Source organism: Pongo abelii, chromosome 2 (assembly GCF_028885655.2).
Source record: "Pongo abelii isolate AG06213 chromosome 2, NHGRI_mPonAbe1-v2.0_pri, whole genome shotgun sequence".
NCBI classification, from domain to species: domain Eukaryota; kingdom Metazoa; phylum Chordata; class Mammalia; order Primates; family Hominidae; genus Pongo; species Pongo abelii.
Window position 1 is genome coordinate 37,761,593 of NC_085928.1, and position 19,884 is coordinate 37,781,476.

A 19,884-nucleotide genomic window follows, 5' to 3' on the forward strand; every position below is an offset into this window, starting at 1 on the left:
GGAAGAGTGACTATTTTATGGACCCAGGGTTTCCTTTCGGGGTGATAAAAATGTTTTGGAACAGATAGAGGTGACAGGGGCACAACATTGTGAATATACCAAATGCCACTAAATTGTACACTTTAAAAATGTTAATGTTATGTTATGAAAATTTTATCCCAATAAACAGTAAGTAGATAGAGAGATAATAGATAAATGGATGAATGTATTTCAGGTTTCTAGAACTAAATGAAATTCAAAACCAAGACAATATAACGAATAATCCTACAAATGTCTGCCATGTATTGGCTGACTATGTGTCAGTTACAGTGCTTAGGTGTCTCCTTGCAATGGCCCTTTTCAAGGATGTATTATTACCCTCATTTTAATGTATTATTATCCTTATTATCTAGATAATAAAATTGGGTGTTTTAGTGATTTGCCCATGATTACACATCTAATAAATGAAATGTTACAAGAAAAAAAAACACTTCATGTGCAACATTGAATAAAACATTAATTCCATTTCTGTTTGAAATTTCAAATAATTAGAGTAAGTCAGGGAAAACTAAGATTTGTGCCTTAATCACTTGTTCCCATTTCTGGATTCCCTTTAATTGGAAAGAGAACTTCCATTTCTACTGGCTGACAGATGGCGGTACCACCATGTGCTTGTCACGTAATCCTCACTCATATACATAAACGTCACAATAATTCTTAGCCCTTGAAACAACCTCAAGAAGAAGACATCATCATCCTCGTATGTCATAGGAAAAGATTGGAACTCAAGGACTTCAACAACTTCCCCTAGTATTACAAAATGGCTGAGTGACTACGGTAGGGGTCCAAACCAGTAGTTTCTGGCTCCAAAAACTCCATGTTCTTTCTCCCACCCATACGCTTTTCACCATATAGCCTTTCCATATGGGGCAATATGAAGGACAGTGACCTGGATAACAAGATGTTTGAGTCATCTCTGCAGTTCTGATATGGTTTGAACAATCAGTACTGAGATGGAAGGTGGTCCCATGAGGACATGGCACTTTATTACCATTAAAACACAAATAACAGACTGTTGGCCCTTGAGCCACATCTCTAATTCCTAGACATGCTTTCTCTGGCCTGCACATTTAAAACAATAATTTGCGGCTGGCTGTGGTGGCTCATGCCTGTAATCCCAGCACTTTGGGAGGCCAAGGCAGGTGGATCAGCTGAAGTCAAGAGTTTGAGACCAGCCTGGGCAACATGGTGAAACCCCATCTCTACTAAGAATACAAAAAAATTAGCTAGGCCTGGTGGCACGTGCCTATAATCCCAGCTCTTGGGAGACTGAGGCAGGAGAATCGCTTGAACCCGGGAGGTGAAGGTAGCAGTGAGCTGAGATCGTGCCACTGCACTCCCGGCCCACAGCCTGGGCCACAGAGTGAGACTCTGTCTCAAAGGAAAAAAAGAAAAACAATAATAATAATTTGCTTTAGTTGCCAACACTTAAAAAATTAGGAAACATTACACAAAAGTTTGCAGTTTCAGCTTTTTTGTAAAAATAGAACTATCTGGCAACATTAGGCCTGTATTCCTAAATGGCAAACATGAGCAGAAGCATGCAGTCTCCGTTGATTCATCATTCAGTTTACCTTCCTGATCAAGTGGAGTGATCGAACCAAGGTTTTCTATTTTTGTCCTGGCCCAATGCATTTTATTTGTCAACCAATGTCAGAGTCATACAGTTTCCCAAAATACCTTATTAGTTGAAATTAGCAAGGTATTTTACAATAACTTCCTCTTTCCCTTCTTTATATCCTAGGAGACAGAATACAGTTATTGTCTATTTTAGAGGCAGGAAAATTAAGTAATGCACACCCTTGCCTCTCCATCCCCAAACAGCTGCAAAAATGTTTGCATCACTGCCGCTGTGCCTCACCCACCAAGGGCTGGGGCCTCTGCATTAGAACATGGATATATTCTAAAGGCAAGATGTGTCAACATCTGTGGAAGAAGATACATCAGTCATTAAGTTAGAGGTATGAGCTCACAATACTCAGAAACTGCAGATGGAAAATGCCACCCTGCTGGTTAGACTGTTGCTTTGGACATATCAGTGTTTTGCAATACCCCTTTTATATACTGCTAGGAAAGCTCACTGTGGGAGCCAAAGTGACCAGAGCCCAGGTCCCTGAAGCTCCTGGAAGAAGGCAAGAATTTCTAGGTCCTCTATGTTCACTGTTTGGAATAACAAGAGAGAAAATTGAGTCACATAGTCAACTCCCAGTTCAAAGGCCCAGTTATCTAAGCTGGGGTCTCATGCCTTCCTCTTACAACAAATTCATGGAAATTGACAGAAAAATTCTGTGTAGAAAGGAGAATTTTAGGGAAGATGAGTGTTTAGAGCTATGGACTAGCCCTCCAGATCCCATCCATCAGTCCTGCCAACATTCCTCCAATGCCATCCACATGACCTGCCCACCCCAGGTTGGGAAGTGATCTGCTCCAGCTCCCAGAGATAAGAGTTAGCATTTGTAGTGGGTTAAATTGTGTCTGCCAATATGTTGAAGTCCTAACTCCCAGTATCTCTGAATGTGATTGTATTTGGAAACAGAGTATTTGCAGATGTAATCAAGTTAAGGTGAAGTCATACTGGATTAGAGTTGGCTCTAAACCCAAAGACTGGCATCCTTATAAGAATGCCATGTGAAGACATAGGAAAACAAAGAAATACAGGAAGAATATCTTGTGATAATAAAGGCAGAGAATGAAGTCTTGCTGCCACAAGCCAAGGAATGCCAAGGATGGCTGGCAGTTGGCTAGGAGATCAGCATGGGACAGCATGGACAGATTCTCCCTCTGGACCCCAAGAAAAAACCAACCCTGCCAACACCTTGATTTCAGATTTCTGGTCTCCAGAAGAGTAAAAGAATAAATTTCTCTTGTAAGTCACCCAATTTGTGGGGATCTGTTACTACAGCCCTAGGAAACTAATACAACAGTTGAGTTCAAAATAAGCAAAAGGGTATCACTTGACCTAAACCTTAAGCCTAGACACATTGGTGACTCTCTTCCGTCTTTCACCTTCTTCTGGAAGCTTCCTCTGCTCCCCTTCCTCTGGAATTAGCAGCCCTCTCCTCAGGACAGCATGCATTGTCAAGTTATAGCATATATTTTTCCCAATAACCCCATGCGATATTATTAATATTTCTATTTTATAGTTGGGGGAGTAAGCCTAACGGCACAGAACATAATATCTATGGTGATTCATATAGTTAGTGTGGTAAAGCTAGCATACAGATTCAGGTTGGTCTAAACTGCAGGCCCAGGGACTTGTCACTGCATGCCATATTCATAATTGCTTTTTGGAGCCTCCAAAATAAAATCTCAAGTCACCTCCATTAGGCATCATTAATTCTACCAAACTTTTTGCTGTTTACATCAGGAGAAGAGAAACCTGGAGCCCCTCCCATCGCCAATCTCTTTAGCACCCTCAGAGCCTAATGCTGAAAGCTAAAGATTTGACTGAGGCCACCGAACAGAGTTAACTGATGTGACTACGGTGAAAGCCATAGAAACATTCCATAGTCATTCTAGGCCAAACACAAATAAATTAGGAAAGCTGAAAGCCCAAACTAAGGCTAGAAACTGCCACAACTCATTAAATCTTCCTTTAAATACAGAAACCACACTTTTATTTGTCGTCTTATTTCCTTATATAAAATTCCAAAAAAAACCTCAATCTGCCAAAAAAAAAAAGGTTTTCTTGCTATAACTTGTATGCCATTCCTGAACATCTGGTTTCGACTAGTTTAAGCTTCATTAGTATCACATTTCAAATAATTATCTTCTCTAATAGGCAATAAGCCTGGGGCCAATTTCCTATAACAAAGTCTGAATTTCCTGTTGTTATCTGATTATCCAATCATTTATTTCAACAATAAAAGCCTAAGCAAATGTTTGATCTGCTGCCGCATCAGACCTCAAACCATTACTGCTTAGTTGGGCCTTTTTGTCATTTAAAAATGAACTTTTGTCCTTCAAAGGCTGAGCTTTCATTTGGGCTCAGGATCTGTGTAGTCATGGGAGGAATCCCTAGGGGGATTAGTGGAGCTGGGAGATGCAGTGGAAGCAACTGTCCAAAAAAACAAGAAGCAAAGACAGCAGGAGCACCTTCCTCATTCCCTGATTGTCCCTGCACCTGGGCGGTAAGGATGGCTGGAGGAAGCTTGGGAATGAGAAGGTGCAAAGGGAGCTTTTGAAATATTCTCCCACACAGAGACACAGGGAAAACATGATTCATGGAATAAAGGGGCTTGCAGGATTTTTTTTTCTTTTTTAAATTGCATGATGTGGCTAGGTTATTGAGAAAGCATTTTTGACTGTGATGTGGTTCAGGAAAGAAAGCATTGCTAATAAGCTGGAAGGGAAATTCTCTCTCCATTTACGTATTACCCAATCATTTACATGTGTGTGATAAAAAAAGTGGCCAATCTGAGTATTGGTTTCCTTCAGTTCACATCTCCATACTTATGGTTCCAAGAGTCTAGGTGGATGTTTTATCTAATCCCTCTATACACAGTTCATGCACAAGTATTAACATATTAACCATTTATGGAGAAGTGGTGAGAAAAAAATATGGTAATATGGTGAAAAGCAAGTCACGACATAATATTGTTAGCTTAAGACAACGTTTTGCTGTAAACGTTCATATGCCACACTTACCAACTAGAAGCATAATATATTCACCTAAGTTTCTAGACAGTTTTGTTTCAGAGGGGTGCAGTACTGGGAATGTCACTATGGCTAAACCTTCATTTCCTGCCAGTGTGTGTGAACATAAATGAAATTAAATGTTCATTTTTTTTTAAAGCTGTGGACATTATTTAGGCTGACCACCAGGAAGAAGGAAACAGTCTAGTCTAGGCATATTGGTAGATGAAAAATTTTCTAAATAATCACAGATTTATGCCCAAAGACATTAATCTCTTCCTTAGAAAAGCTTTTGGGGGAAATATGAAAACATTTATCTGCCAAAAGGGGCAACACTAAGCCAACCTATTCCCAGTTGAGGTATAACCCACAGCTTCCTCCTTCAGATCCTAGACATTAATTAGTCATTATTAACTGAACACTAATTAATTTCATTAATTCTGCTCTTATGTTTATAATTCCGCTCTCTTGGGGTTTCCCCTCTTGTCCTGCCTTTCTTTATTTGAATATTTAGCTTTTTAACAAACTTGATCTAGTAAATATATGACGACTCCTAAACCAAACAAAGAGGATATACTTTCCTTTGACTACATGGATCATTTACAACCACTGACACTGGGCCGTGTTCCAAAGGAAGTCTCAACACATTACAAAGAGAATACATTCCCTGACCGTAAAACAATTACATTAGAAATAAATAATAAGAAAAAAAGAATATTTTTGGAAACTTAAAAGTGTACTCCTAAATAACTCATAAATTAAAGAGAGAAGCACATGGAAATAACCTTCAAAATTACCCAACAGTGAAAACTACATCAACACATCAAAAAAACTACAAACTAACCCATCAAATCTTACGGAAGGCAGCTCTAGCAGTGTGCAGACAAATGTATTTGTTTAAATGCATTTATTTTAAAACAAGAAAGATTGAAAATAAATGAGATCAGCATCTAACTCAAAAAAAAAAAAAAAGAGAGAGAGAGAAGCAGAAAACAGCCTTACAACAAAGCAAAAAATGAACATAAGAAGAAATGGACAAATCCAGACCTGTAATATAAAACTTCAACAGACTTCTATTAGAAAGTGAGAGATCAATCAGATGAAAAACCATTAGGAATATAGAATATATAAAAAACACAATCAAAGAGTCCCAAAAGCCTGGTTTCATCCTCCACCTTGAAAGGAGTCCTTTTACTTTCTTTTAGTTCCACTGGAGCCAAAAAACCAACCATCACCGTCTGCTCTGGGCCTGCAGGCTCAGCTCGACTCTTGCTCTGCATCTCTGTTCTACATCCAACCCACAAGTTTCTTTGGCCTGTTTTTGTTTGTTTTGCTTCATTGCAGTTAGTGTTTTCACTTTATTGTTTAAATTTATTTTTAAAAATTTCTTTCCAATTTTCTAGGTTTTTATTTTATTTTATTTTATTTTATCTGTCATTGTTATGTGTCAGGAGCAGACAAGATACACTGGAGATAAACTGTGTCATCTTGACCAGAAGTCATCTTAACCAGAAGTCATCTCTTTTAAAATTTTTTCCATCTATTTTTATTTTTGAATAGGAATACCTGTATATAGTAAAACATTCCAAGCAAGAGATATAGAGTTTTATATAATATTTTATATAATTAAATTCACCAATTATCAGCTTTATCACATTATAGAGTATGCGTTAGTTTTTTTCTAAGAAGTTTTTCCATTAAAATAACCCTTGGATCTAGCCTCTCTTTACTAGCCTTTGCTCCAACAGCCTTTCTGCTTTCTTACATGCTTAAATATTACATCTTTTCTATCCCATTTGACCATGATGTTTCTCTCCCCCTCACCTACCAATGCTTTTTATCACTCCTCATGTGTAATACAAATCTCTAAAATAACCTCATTATCCCAAATCTGTGTTCTCTGGTGACTAAAAGTCTCTTCTAAGAAGTCTTCCCTGATTAAACCAAAATTCACCTTCCATCCTAGACTTTGTTTACAGATATGTATGCATGTTGGATTATGATTCATCAGTCTCTGTAAAGTGTGTGTTTACAGATTGGAATTCATGCTTTCAACAACACATCAAGGTTAAAGAGTTAACAGCTTAAAATGGAAAAAGCCTGGGGCCTCGGGTCAAACGAATCCAAATTTAGATCCTAGCTCCGTTATTGTATGAGACTTGGTCTCTCTGAGTCTTCCTATCTGTAAATTGATGATGACAATGCCTGAATTCCAGGCTGTTGCAAGGAAAAAATAAAACAATGTATATATAAAAGTTTGGTACAGTAGCAAACATATAGTTATTTCTCAATAAATAACAGTTTGCTCTCTTTTCTGCCTTCTATATATTTCTTAAGCTTATTATGCTACAAGCTGCTTTAGTGTCAGGAACTGCTTCTAACTAAAAGCATTGGCTCAGAGTTCCTACATAATGGATGTCCAGGTGTGATGAAGATGTGCACACACCACTTCCCAGCTGCTCTGACAATTCTCCCATCAGGGCTATTGGAACACTCAAAAAAACATCACTTCTCAGAGGCCCATGATCTTACTACAGGCAGTACATTGGAGGGAAGTCTCTGGGGTCTAGAGCAAACTGCCTCATCAAATAAACAGAGAAGTTACAGGCAAAGAGTCCAGGTACATTAACTAGAGGCCCCAACTCACCTGAAAGAACCAGCTCCCCTGAAGCAGAATGAGACTTGACCGCAATAGCTCCAGAAGTACATTGTTCCGAACAAGGAACTCTAGGAAGGCAACGAGGCCTGTCAGAAAGATGACCAAAACCAGCAGCTGGTGCACAAAGATGTCCAGCATTTCCCGGCCATGAGTGTGGTTGTAGAAGATAAAAGCTGATGGGGAAAAAACAGATTATCTTTTTCAGTGGAACCAAAGACCACCCACTGTTTCTCTCTCTCCCTCTCTCTGTAGACAGAATTTTACGCATACACACATTTGTCCAAAAGAGCAGGTGCCCACTGATTCCCACAGTACTGCATTTTTGGAGACATCACCACCTCATTAGAATAGGATCTTTGAAATCAAACCCTCTTTTTGCTTTCCCTGACCTTTATTCTCTCTCTAACACATTGTGACATTTTCAACGAATGGATTCTCATTATCTCAGGGTGTTAACTGTATTTTTGAATGAATATCTTTTCCTCTTTATCTAAATGAAAAGGATTAAGATGAAGTTGGAATCTCCATAAGATGAAAATATTTCAAAGCATCTTCTAAGCAGGACAAAGAATACTAAGTATGGCAAGTGCAATAATTCAGATGAGCACACAGATGAATAAGTCAAAGCATCGCCTTAAGGAACTTAGTCCATTGGAGGAGGAAAACACATACGGGTGGATTTTGACAGATATAACAACATGCTCTGGAAGCTCCCAAGAAGTAGTAAATAACTGCATTTCTTCATCCCATAGACAGATTCCAACTTCATCTTTTTCATGAAGACAAAGAGAAAAGATTGAAACAAAAATATGGTAACCCCCTGAGATAATGAGAACTGGGCTATTAGTTGTTGACATCCATCTTTTATCCAGCCCTTGTTCCTAAGAGGTATGGGCAAAAGTTCTCATCTTTGGATGCCAGAGGCAAGGTGAGTAGGAAGTGATTGCCTCCTGATCAATTTGTGGTTATCTATTTCCAAAATCAATCTATTTCTTACATGTGTCGTACATGAAAAAAAATCATTAAATGCTTGTTTTCTTTTTTTCTCCCTATGGTAACTGGGAGACCAGCTGAACAAAAAATAGTTTTTAATTAACTTTCCAAAATTAGGACCCCATATTTTTTATGTGACTGCATTTTTTGGACCCTACTTATCATCAAATGGCAGAGTATTACCGTATCAATATGAAAAAGCCTATTAGTAGATAGTGGAAGCTGTTCCACTGTGAGTGCCTGCCTCATTTTAGTGTATTCATGCTTTATTACTCTGGGATCAGTTTTCGTTTGTTAAAAGTGAAAAAAAATGATAATCTTCAGAACAACCCAGAGATGAGTAACCTTCGTAAGTTGTCCTTGGAGACAGACGTGAAATGTGAACATAGCAATTGAACAATTGTGTTAGCCCAGTTCTACTAAATGAGTCAGTACAGCATGTAGATTTTTGGCGCCCTGCCTAGGACACCCAAATATTTCATTATGGCCCAGATATATGGCCTTATCAATCAAGGCTGCAACAAGATGCCAGAGGTATATTAATATGAAGGGCTACATAAATGCTCACTAATAGAGAAAGGTACATGAAAATACTCACTAATACTTACCCTCCACAAATAAGGCATTTGACAACATTAACTTGGTTAAGGACACAGGAAGTGAACTGATGGTGAAACATAAGATATCTGCCACACCCAACAGCCCAAAGAAGAAATACATGGTGAAATGATGCCAGCCCAGGAGTTGGTTCCAGTGACCCTGTTTATAGTCATATAACATCAGATGGGGCCCTCCAGGAATAAACTGCTCCCCAGCCATGCCTGCAAAGAAACATATCACAGTTTTAGCAACTCTGCTTTACCTAGAATTCAAGAAGATGCAGGAGGACTAGTCCATTGCTTATTCCAATCTAATGTCCTTTTGTGACATTAATTCTTCTCTCTGAGCTGTTCCCTAACAGCTGAGCGCTGGCACTTTAGGCTTCTTTTGGAGGTTCAGATGCTGGTTCAAATAAATAGTTTTAGTCAAAGATAGCCAATTGAATCAAACAGCTATTTCAGATCTTCAATGCCAATGATCTTAGTTCCACTGCCTATTCCAATTTAATGACTGAGATACATCCTGAATTATTTGGAGATTTGAATTTGGGAGACAACTCCTATGGAGATAGATTATTTCCTTCTTAAATACTACGTCTTTGGGTAGCTGCCATAAAATAGGGGGTTGTGCTTGGTACCAGATAAAAATGCTAAAGAGTTCAGCTTTTCTCCAATTGTGATAACTGAGAAAGCCCAGACAGGACTGGGCACAGTGGCTCACACCTGTAATCCCAACACTTCGGGAGGCCAAGGCGGGCAGATCACTGGAGGTCAGGAGTTTGCAACCAGCCTGGCCAACATGGTGGAACCCCATCTCTACTAAACATACAAAAATTAGCCAGGTGTGGTGGTAGGTGCTTGTAATCCTAGCTACTTGGGAGCTGAGGCACAACTGCTTGAACCCCAGAGGCAGAGGTTACAGTGAGCCAAGATAATGCCACTGCACTCCAGCCTGGCCAATAGACCGAGACTCCATCTTAAAAAAAAAAAAAAAAACAGGAAAAAAAAGCCCAGATAGATACAGCAGATGATCTGGTCTGGTATGCAAACAGTTAAACTTTCCTACAGATACTGCCTTATTTGCTAATCTACAGAATTTGGCAAGGAAATGTCCCTCTTTGGAAATGTTACTGTGTAATTTGATGCCATAGCAAAGACCTGTTGCCATGAATAAATCATGAAGAAATCTAATGGGAAAATTGGAAATTTTATCTTTTATAATGGAGAGGCTACAGTGGAACTCTCAAGAACACAGAACATTTTCATTGAATCTTCATATGGAAGATTCAGTGGAAAGGCCTTAGAAGTCATCTGGCCTAATCTCTTTCTCCAATTTAGGAACCAAGAAAAAAAGATGAGTGCAGAAGGCTAAAGTCTTCTACAGCCTATCAGAAATTATTTATTACTGAAGCTTTTCCATAATAACTTGATTAATTTCATATCATTTGCAAAATGGTTTTTGATAGGGTTTATTCTTTCAGAGATCAGAACAATTGATATAAAATTATTTCAGAAGCTCCAACCAATTCTTTAAAAGAAATTCACTTTGACCAGGTAGGCAAGTTAACTACTATGACTAATTCATTAAGAAATAGCTCTTTGTATAAGTGTAAATTATTACCTTCCCAATGAATTGTATCAGATAGAAATTATAATTAGAATATGTGTTGAGATATTTTTGAATAAAAATTCATTTTAGCAACTTCATGATTTTATATTGTTTCATATTTTACATATGAAAACACCTAAAAGGTAAAAATAGAACACAGAATGGTCCACTCACCAGTTAAAGCCATGCCAACTATTGTAATTCCCTCCAAAATTTCCAATCGATAGAATAATGTTTTGGAACCAAGGTAGCAGGTTCGCTTTTGCTTTTTGTAGATATACTTCAGAATACTCTTTGTACACCACCAAAGACCAATAATAAAAAAGAAGGTTCCAGGTAGGGCATGACCTCTGAAATTCCCCATGATCTACAAATATAAGAACACACAGAAAATAAAAGACATTTCATTGCCAGAATCTGGACAAAACATCACTTGTTTCCATAAAGTACACTCTCTTCTGATTATTATGGATACATCACTGAGGATGATTCTGAGGATCCTACATTACTGTGCATAGTAGTAAATACCAGTACAATATCAATAATACCAATAAAAACAAAATAAAAACTCACATTTGTTGAATACTTACCATGTACTCTGCACTGTGTCAAGTGTTTTATGTTCAGTCTTCAACCTAATTTATGCAACATACCCATGAATGAAGCATTGTTACCCCTTTTTCTTTAGGGATACTCATTTAGAGAGGTTAGACCACTTGCCCAAATCTCACAAATATTAAGCAAATTTCCATTATTTTTAAGACAGAAATCAAAAGGATTTCTTCACATCCACAGTATATACTTCGCCATACAGTGGCCCTTCAAGCCTATCCGAAGGAAAGTGATATGAAAGTTTTATCTTTATGTTTAAAACTTGAAATGATGTGAAATTGCCTACACATTCTTTTAGGTTGATAATTTCAAAATATCAAGCATCAAGTGTACGGAAGAAACAATTAGTGTTCATGAAATATCTGTGTGCTGCTCCCCACCCTTTCCCAGTCTCTCCCTCCAGTTAGATTGGGCCCATGTTTTAGTTCTGGCTAATACACTATAAGCTGAACTACAACATGTCACTTTCCAAGCTGGGTCAGTTAGCAGTCTACATGACTCCTTTACCTCTCTCTTCTCCTGCCTGGGCAAACTTGGTGTGGCATATCTGCAACCCAGAAGGTGATCAACCAGCCTGCTTCAGATTTTGTAAGAAACAATCCCTTATTGTGGTAAGGCAATGAAACTTTGAGATTTACTGTTAAAACACCTTAGCCCCACCTAGCCAGATATCAAGCCAAATCAAACTGCAAACTTTCTTTATATCATTGCCACATGGTGGAGTCACTTCTGGTTAATAAACAGAAATACCCTCCATTTTTGGTCCCTGTTATTAAAAAAAAAAAAGAATTATGTGAGTTTTTAATTACATGAGTAGCCCTTTGTTGAAACATATCATACCATCAACAGAATAATGAAAAGAGAGTCCAGAATCACCCTTGTGGATCTGACACTAGGCCAGGTCCAAGGAAACTCATGAAAGGAGATTTCAGGATTTCCCCTGGCCCAGCAGATTTATTTTATCTCTAGGTGATAATGGGCTGCTCAGTTCAGGACAGACCCCTTTGGGTTACTTCCATCCCTCTGATACAACTGTGAAACTCAGGGGGAAACTTGGAAGCTGACCCAAACACTAAAAGTCTCTTATATCTCAGTGGCAACCCCAGGCAGTCATTTCAGGACACCGTTGAATCGTCCAAACCATCCAAGGGTCTCAGGCTCAATATGTCACATAGTGCTATGTGCAGGTCCTTGTCCTAACTATGCCTGTAACAGTGTGTTTGGGTCATGTTTCTTAACCTTTCTAAGCCTTCGATCTTGATTAATAAAAGAAGGAGGCAGGCCTAGATGAAACCTGGAGTTCTTTCCTGCCCTAAAAGTCTCTGATTTATTGATTTATTATCTTAACCACCACCTTTATCACAGTGTTGCTGAGTTCTGTTTTGGTTTAGGCAATCATATGGGATTGAGAAAATTTCTATATAGGATTGAAAAGTATATACAGACTGCCAATTTTTTGAACTTTTCTGAAAATGAGTTGTATTTGGTTTAAGAAGTCTTAAACATTTTATATTTCTCAGTACAGGAAGCCCACTTGCAGGTATTTATCTTGAAAATATAAATGGAAATACAAGCACTAGGAGAATGTCAAATAAATTATGCAGCCACTGAAAATAAGGTTTTCAAATAACTTAAATGATAGGGGACATATTTAGTTAAAAAAAATAGGATTAAAAATTAGGGGAAGGGGCTTTGAATTTGGATTATCTAAGTCTGAATACCAACTTTATAATTTGTTAGTTACATAACTTTGGGCAAGTTACTTAACCCCTCAGTGCCACAGTTTTCTCTTCTGTAAAATGGGACAAATAACAGTACCTACATTAAAATGAATTACTCCAAAGCAAATAACCCACAGTACTGTTAAATAAGCTCATGTTATCTTCAACCTACCTCTAACTACCAGAGTAAAACAAAAGTAAAACCAAATGAACAATTTTACTTAGATACTAAGATGGATATAGAAAATCAAGAAACATTGATACAATTCATCTGGCAATCATTGATGTAGTGCCCAAGACATTTCTCTTGCTGTTGTCTTAGAGGGTTACTGGGATAATCTGTGGTTATTGAACTCCTTGACTGCAATGAGAGAATAAACTCCTTGAAAGCAGAGGCCATATATCCATTCTTCTTTCTATTCCCCACTGGTTGTCCACTGCCTTACATACTATGAGGTTCTAAATTTACAAGGAGTTACTAAGCTCTTCTTATAACACAAGATCATATATTTGCAAAACATCTCTACTCTGATGTCTCAAAGGCCACTCACACTCAACATACCCCAAAACTGAACTAATCATCTTATCAACCCACCTACTGCCAGAAAATAATTTTAGTTACCCTAAAAGAATCCCTGGTTACCTAGTTTGGTTAAGAACACTGCCAATTCACCCCTTTGCCCCAACCCAAAATATGAACATCATCCTAGAGTTCGGCTCTTTCCTTAAAAAAGAATTGGTAATTGAGATTTATCACCTCTGTTGCCTAACATTGATCCCCTCTAGGGGAAGGGGAAGGGGACCCTTCAATTTCATCTGCTTGGAGAAATCCTTCCTGATGGCCCAAATAGGGGAGGGTCCCTATTACACCTTTTCAAGGCACCCAGTCCTCACATTAGTGACTTCTTTGCATGATTAGTTATTGAAGGTCTGTCCTCCTCAATAGCCTCTAAGACCATTACCATATTACGAAAGCCTGTGCAACTGACTATGGGGGCACCTCAGAGGTTAGGTGCCTGGGCCTTCTCCATTTTTTTTTTAAGGCTCTTAGTATATTAAAAAAGAAAGGAAATGCCAAAACAGAGTCACAAAAATTTTGGTTGCTTTTAAATATTTAGAATTACCTAATAAATACTTTTAACATACAAGCAAACATATTGCCTATGTCATAGATATGATGAAATTTTAAAATCCAGGCCTTCCCTGAATGTACAGTTCTAGGCCAAATAGCCCTCCTGACCCACCCCTATGACAAGCTAAGAGGCTCCTGCTGCCCCCAAAGCTGAGAGGATCAGTATATCTCAGCACATCCATCAGGATGTAATAAGGAGGCAATGGGGAATAGTGGAGGGTTTGTGAAGAAGAATATGAGCTGATCAAAGTGGAGAAAGAAAGGAGTCCTTCCTACTTCAGTTATACAACTCCTGTGTCTTCAGCCTTTTAATCTGAAACAATCTGATGGTTCCAATCTTTCTGTTTAAAGATCCAAACAAAATGAAGTCAACGTATAAGGGATGTTACATTTGTCTGGTTAAGGAACCCAACAGATACAGTTACTCCTGGCAATAAAAACATCATTCATCTTATTTCACTTTCATTGTGAAAGAAAACATTGTCCATATCCTCAAACATTACTTCACTCTCATCTCCTAGAAACCATTATCTGTAAATCTCTTTTGTTCCCTGCTTTACTGTTGCCTTCAGGTGCAACTTATTTCTTGTAAAAGCCAAGTAAAGTAGCACAGAGTTTGATCAGATTTAAACACAAAAGTAGACATTCTCGTTTGAAGGAGAGCTTGGGGCTTTCCTCGCCCACCAAAGAGAACATGCAAGCAGCCAGCAGAAACCCCAGAGAAAATGCCAGGGCAGGAAACATGAAGGTCCTTCCTCCGGACCCTCCTACCTGATCCTACCACTTACAACCTCCTAAGAAAAGCAGTTCGGCCGGGCGCAGTGGCTCACGCCTGTAATCCCAGCACTTTGGGAGGCCAACGCAGGCAGATCACAAGGTCAGGAGATCAACACCATCCTGGCTGACACGGTGAAACCCACTCTCCACTAAAAATACAAAAAAGTCTCTGGGTGTGGTGGCAGGCGCCTGTAGTCCCAGCTACTCGGGAGGCTGAGGCAGGAGAATGGCGTGAACTCGGGAGGCGGAGCTTGCAGTGAGCCGAGATCCCACCACTGCACTCCAGCCTGGGCGACAGAGAGAGACTCCGTCTCAAAAAAAAAAAAAGCAGTTCACCCAGGCCTAAAAAGACAGACTGCAAGATTTCATCATTGGTATCCAGTGTGATTCATCCTAAAAATTCTTCCTCCTCCCCCATCCAAAGAAGCTCTCCACTTCTTTTTTTTTTTTTTTTTTTAGAAACTGATGTTTATTTTCCATCAACCATTTTTCCATGTTGCTTAAGAGCCTATGCAAGAACAGCTTAAGACCAGTCAGTGGTTGCTCCTACCCATTCAGCGGCCTGAGCAGTGGGAGCTGCAGACCAGTCTTCCGTGGCAGGCTGAGCGCTCCAGTCTTCAGTAGGGAACTGCTGAATAGGCACAGAGGGCACCTGTACACCTTCAGACCAGTCTGCAACCTCAGGCTGAGTAGCAGTGAACTGAGGAGCTGGAGCAGTCCATTCACCCTGAAATTCCTCCTTGGTCACTGCCTTTTCAGCAGCAGCCTGCTCTTCTCTTTCAATCTCTTCAGGATCTCTGTAGAAGTACAGATCAGGCATGACCTCCCATGAGTGTTCACGGGAAATGGTGCCACGCATTCGCAGAACTTCCCGAGCCAGCATCCACCACATCAGACCCACGGAGTGAGCTCCCTTGTTGTTGCATGGGATGGCAATGTCCACATAGCGCAGAGGAGAATCTGTGTTACACAGCACGATGGTAGGCGGGTTAACATAAGATGCCTCCGTGAGAGGCTGGTGGTCAGCCCTGGGGTCAGTAACCACAAGAAGCCGTGGCTCCCGGAAGGCTGCCTGGATCTGGTTAGTGAAGGTTCCAGGAGTGAAGCGGCCAGCAATTGGAGTGGCTCCAGTGGCAGCAGCAAACTTCAGCACAGCCCTCTGGCCAGTATTCCTGGAGGATATAACACTGACATCAGCAGGGTTTTCAATGGCAACAATAGCACGAGCTGCCAGCAGAAGCTTCTCCCACGTCCTCTTCAGATTTATGATATAGATGCCATCACTTTTCCTTTTATAGATGTACTGTTCCATCTGGAAGTCAAGATTGGTGCCACCTAAGTGGGTTCCTGCTGCAAGGAACTTAAGGACATCCTCCTCCTTCATTTGCAGGACATCAAGGGCTCTGGACATTGTGAAAGTTTCCCTTTAAGTTACGACAGGAATCCAGAACAACACCGTATGGACCCCTCTGCAGACAGCACGGAAAGCGAAGCTCTCCACTTCTAATGATACCAAGCATTACCCTCTGGCCTGAAAACAAGAAACCCCTCCTGGTATCCCCATTACCCTACTTTTTGCTGACCACCGCATGGCGTACACACAGACTCACTCAACACGCAGAAAGGAAACGTTTTAAAACTCTAACCCTTAAGAGATAATATTGGGCAGAGCCCAAGATCTAACTCAGGTGCTAGGTGTTAATTCCCAGGTGTTAACAGCCACACAAACCACAGACCAGGTCTATACACAGAAAGGGAAAACAACTCAAAATAACCCAGAAAAAGAGATGCAATGGTTAGCTTGGTGGAATTCTAATCAAATAGCCAAATTCAATATAAAAATGAATACCATTCTGAGAAAAAACTTAAAATTTCATCTTGTGCCACCACCAAAATGAAGTATTCCTAAGTCTTCATTAGTGACTATACTTCAAAATACATTTGTAAATTCCAATACACTAAACAAATCTGAACAGCTTTGCTCTATTTGTCTTAATACTCAAATTGTATCCACATACTATGTGGATACAAAAATATGTAGCTTTAAAATTTCATTCTCCATCATTCGGTACCAGCACTTTCTCCTGCAAATTTCATTTGTTTTGAATGAGTCTTCTTAAAGCATCCTTACCTTCACACTTTCCTCAATGTCAAGTCCAACTCAATTCTCTTCTCTTAAGGATTTATAATGGCTCCAGACTCAAGAGGGAAAAGCAGATGCTGAGTGGCCCTAAATCTAAAACTGCCTACTCTTCCTCCTTTGAGATTAAACCAATGTGCTCCTATCTTTCTAGCATGAGCAAATAAACCTTCAGACTAGGTTACAATGCATTCAAACCCAAAGAACACACCCTTTGGAACCTTCAGCCTCCCTGTCCAAACATTGTGCCAGAAGGCAGTTCTGGATGTGACTCACCTTGCCATCCCGCCTACCAGGCCACTAGCCTCAGTCACGTGCCACCTGCTCTGAGAACCAAGGCCAGTGAAGGATATTGCCACTCTTGCAAGCCGTGGAGACACACCGAAGACAAAGGGAATGGTTAGAGCAGCAATAACATAATAGCTCGTGTTCTGTAAGGCATAAGAAAATAATCCATTTTCGTTTTGGTTGTTTTTGTTTTTGGTTTTTGGTTTTTTTGGTTTTTGTTTTTTGTTTTTTTTGAGACAGGAGCTCACTCTGTTGCCCAGGCTGGAGTGCAGTGGGGTGATCTCAGCTCACTGCAACCTCCACCTCCCGGGTTGAAGTGATTCTCCTGCCTCAGCCTCCTGAGTAGCTGGGATTATAGGCACATGCCACCATACTGGCTAATTTTTGTATTTTTAGTAGAGATGGGGTTTTACCATGTTGGCCAGGCTGGTCTCGAACTCCTGACCTCAGGTGATCCGCCCACCTTGGCCTCCCAAAGTGCTGGGATTACAGGCATGAGCCACCATGCCCGGCCAAAGATAACCCATTTTTTAACACGCAGTGCCTCAAGAAAGAGATCACCACAGGGTTGAAGTCATGGCCAAAACCGAAGTTATAGGAATAAGAAAAATGATGAAAGAAAACAGCTGTAGGTCAACAATGCAGTGCAAAGCATTTGGGATGCTCTTCTAATCATCACTTGCATTGTACAGGGACACTTCAGGCGCTTGAGGCACCCACTGCAGAATAGACACAGCCCCTGCTCACAACACAAAGCTTATGATAGACTGAAGAAACCACAAAAAACAGAAATGCTAAAATATGTCCCTAAGAAACAAACTAATTACAAGTTCTATGGAAGTATTAAGATGACTGGCATGTGTAAGAGGAGGAGAGGACTTTGTCTAAGAAGGTGCCTGATGGAGGAGGTCGTTCTAAAGTAGTGTTGTAGAGGAGGAGCCCGCAGTGACCAGGGGACAGTGGAAAGGAAGCTTCTCAACAGTGGAGAGCAGTTAGGTGAAATCAAGAAAGAAGTGAGAGCTCTGGTCTGCAAGAGAGCTTCTCATCCACTCTCAGCCCAGCAAGCCCAGCAAGCCCAGCCTTCCAAGTAAGAGGATGAGTGTCTCTTCTTTTTGCAGATGATAGTGCCGAGACAGAGGAATGCTATTTGAATGAGCATGTGGAGACAAATAGAGTAGCATCAAGATACCGAGATTTAAATCCAACTTCCCCATCTCCATACCCCAGAGGCCATTTGTCTCTTGTCAGTGTCATAAGCCCAGACGTGTTCATTCATATTAGGCTTAGCATGTGACCAGAGATGAGTGTCTCAGCAGCTGCTCCCAAAGCCAGAATGATAATAAAGCTCTGTCAGAAGAAAATAACCACTCTAGAGTGCTATTACCTTATTTATTTTATCTTATTTTGACCTCTTCTGTACCTCTGCCTATTGTTCCCACTACCAACCCCTCTCAATGTTTAAATAACTAAAACCATCCACGGCACATCAGCTATTCTTAACCAAACATCTAAAATGACAAGAACCCTAAACTTGAAAATATAAGAAAGGATGAAGCAATCCAAAAACTTATGTCTTTAAAAATAAAACATAAAAACAAAAATTAAGAACAAATATCATATGGCATCACCTGCTTGTAACCAACTCTTCAAGGTAAATAGAAGTCTGGATTGTTTGTCAGTAGTGACGCACCTGTGATAGGAGGGAAGGCATTCATTGAATGCCTATTGTATACTAGTAACTTTACATACATACATCTGTTTATTTTATCATTAAAACAACTCAAGGAAATACAGTTGACCCATGAACAATATGGGCTTGAACTGGGTTGATTCACTTATACATGGATTTTCTTCTGCCTCTGCCACCCCCGAGACAGCAAGAAAGATCAACCCCTCCTTTTCCTCCTCCTCCTCAGCCTATTTAACATAAAGATGACAAGGATGAAGACCTTTATGATGATCCACTTCCACTTAATGAATAGTAAATATATTTTATCTTCCTTATGATTTTCTTCATAACATTTTCTTTTCTCTAGCTTACTTTATTGTAAGAATACAGTACATAGGCCAGGCACGGTGGCTCACACCTGTAATCCCAGCACTTTGGGAGGCTGAGGCAGGCGGATCATGAGGTCAGGAGTTTGAGACCAGCCTGACCAACATGGTGAAATCCATCTCTACTAAAAATACAAAAATTAGCCCAGCATGATGGCACACACCTGTAATCCCAGCTACTCAGGAGGCTGAGGCAGGAAAATCGCTTGAACCTGGAAGGCCAGAGGTTGCAGTGAGCCAAGATCATGCCACTGCACTCCAGCCTGGGCGACAGAGCAAGACTGTCTCAAAAAAAAGAAAAAAATACAGTATATAATGAAGGTACATTTCATAACATATGAAACTTGTGTTAATTGGCTGTTTATAAAAGGCTTCCAGTCAAGTTTGGGGGAAGTAAAAATCTATACTTGGATTTTTTACTGCAAGGGGTGGCCAGACCCCTAACCCCTGCATTGTTCAAGGGTCAACTGTATTATTATCTCTGCCACAGATATAAGAAAACCAAAGCTCCAAGGTATTTAGTGACCTACTCTATGTCACAGAGTTAACGAAGACCAGAGCCAGGATTTCAAAGTCCTTGTATGTCTGACTCCAAATCCCTTACCTAAGAACAAAGACTAGAAAA

At 39.9% G+C, this 19,884-nt stretch overlaps 2 protein-coding genes across 5 annotated transcripts in view; both read right to left on the minus strand.

Moving 5' to 3' along the window:
• Window positions 1-19,884, minus strand: part of TMEM45A (transmembrane protein 45A) — an 82,848-nt gene that overhangs the window by 14,119 nt on the left and 48,845 nt on the right. For 2 of the 4 annotated variants that reach the window (XM_009238637.4, XM_009238640.4), the window contains 3 exons: window positions 10,709-10,901; window positions 8,935-9,147; window positions 7,322-7,506 (listed from right to left, as the gene is read on the minus strand). In XM_009238637.4, coding sequence (XP_009236912.1) covers window positions 7,322-7,506; window positions 8,935-9,147; window positions 10,709-10,901 — 591 coding nt within the window. Of the gene's footprint in view, window positions 1-7,321; window positions 7,507-8,934; window positions 9,148-10,708; window positions 10,902-14,770; window positions 14,791-17,192; window positions 17,348-19,884 lie in introns of those variants that run through there. The other 2 variants (XM_009238641.4, XM_063721859.1) reach the window with 2 other exon arrangements.
• Window positions 15,223-16,233, minus strand: LOC103890111 (small ribosomal subunit protein uS2-like). Its single transcript, XM_054551618.2, has one exon. The coding sequence runs from the start codon at window positions 16,185-16,187 to the stop codon at window positions 15,300-15,302; it is 888 nt and encodes a 295-aa protein (XP_054407593.2). The 5' UTR covers window positions 16,188-16,233; the 3' UTR covers window positions 15,223-15,299.

Coding starts and splice junctions, on each gene's coding strand:
- LOC103890111 (XM_054551618.2), bottom strand. CDS start 16,187: ATGTCCAGAGCCCTTGATGTCCTGCAAATGAAGGAGGAGGATGTCCTT.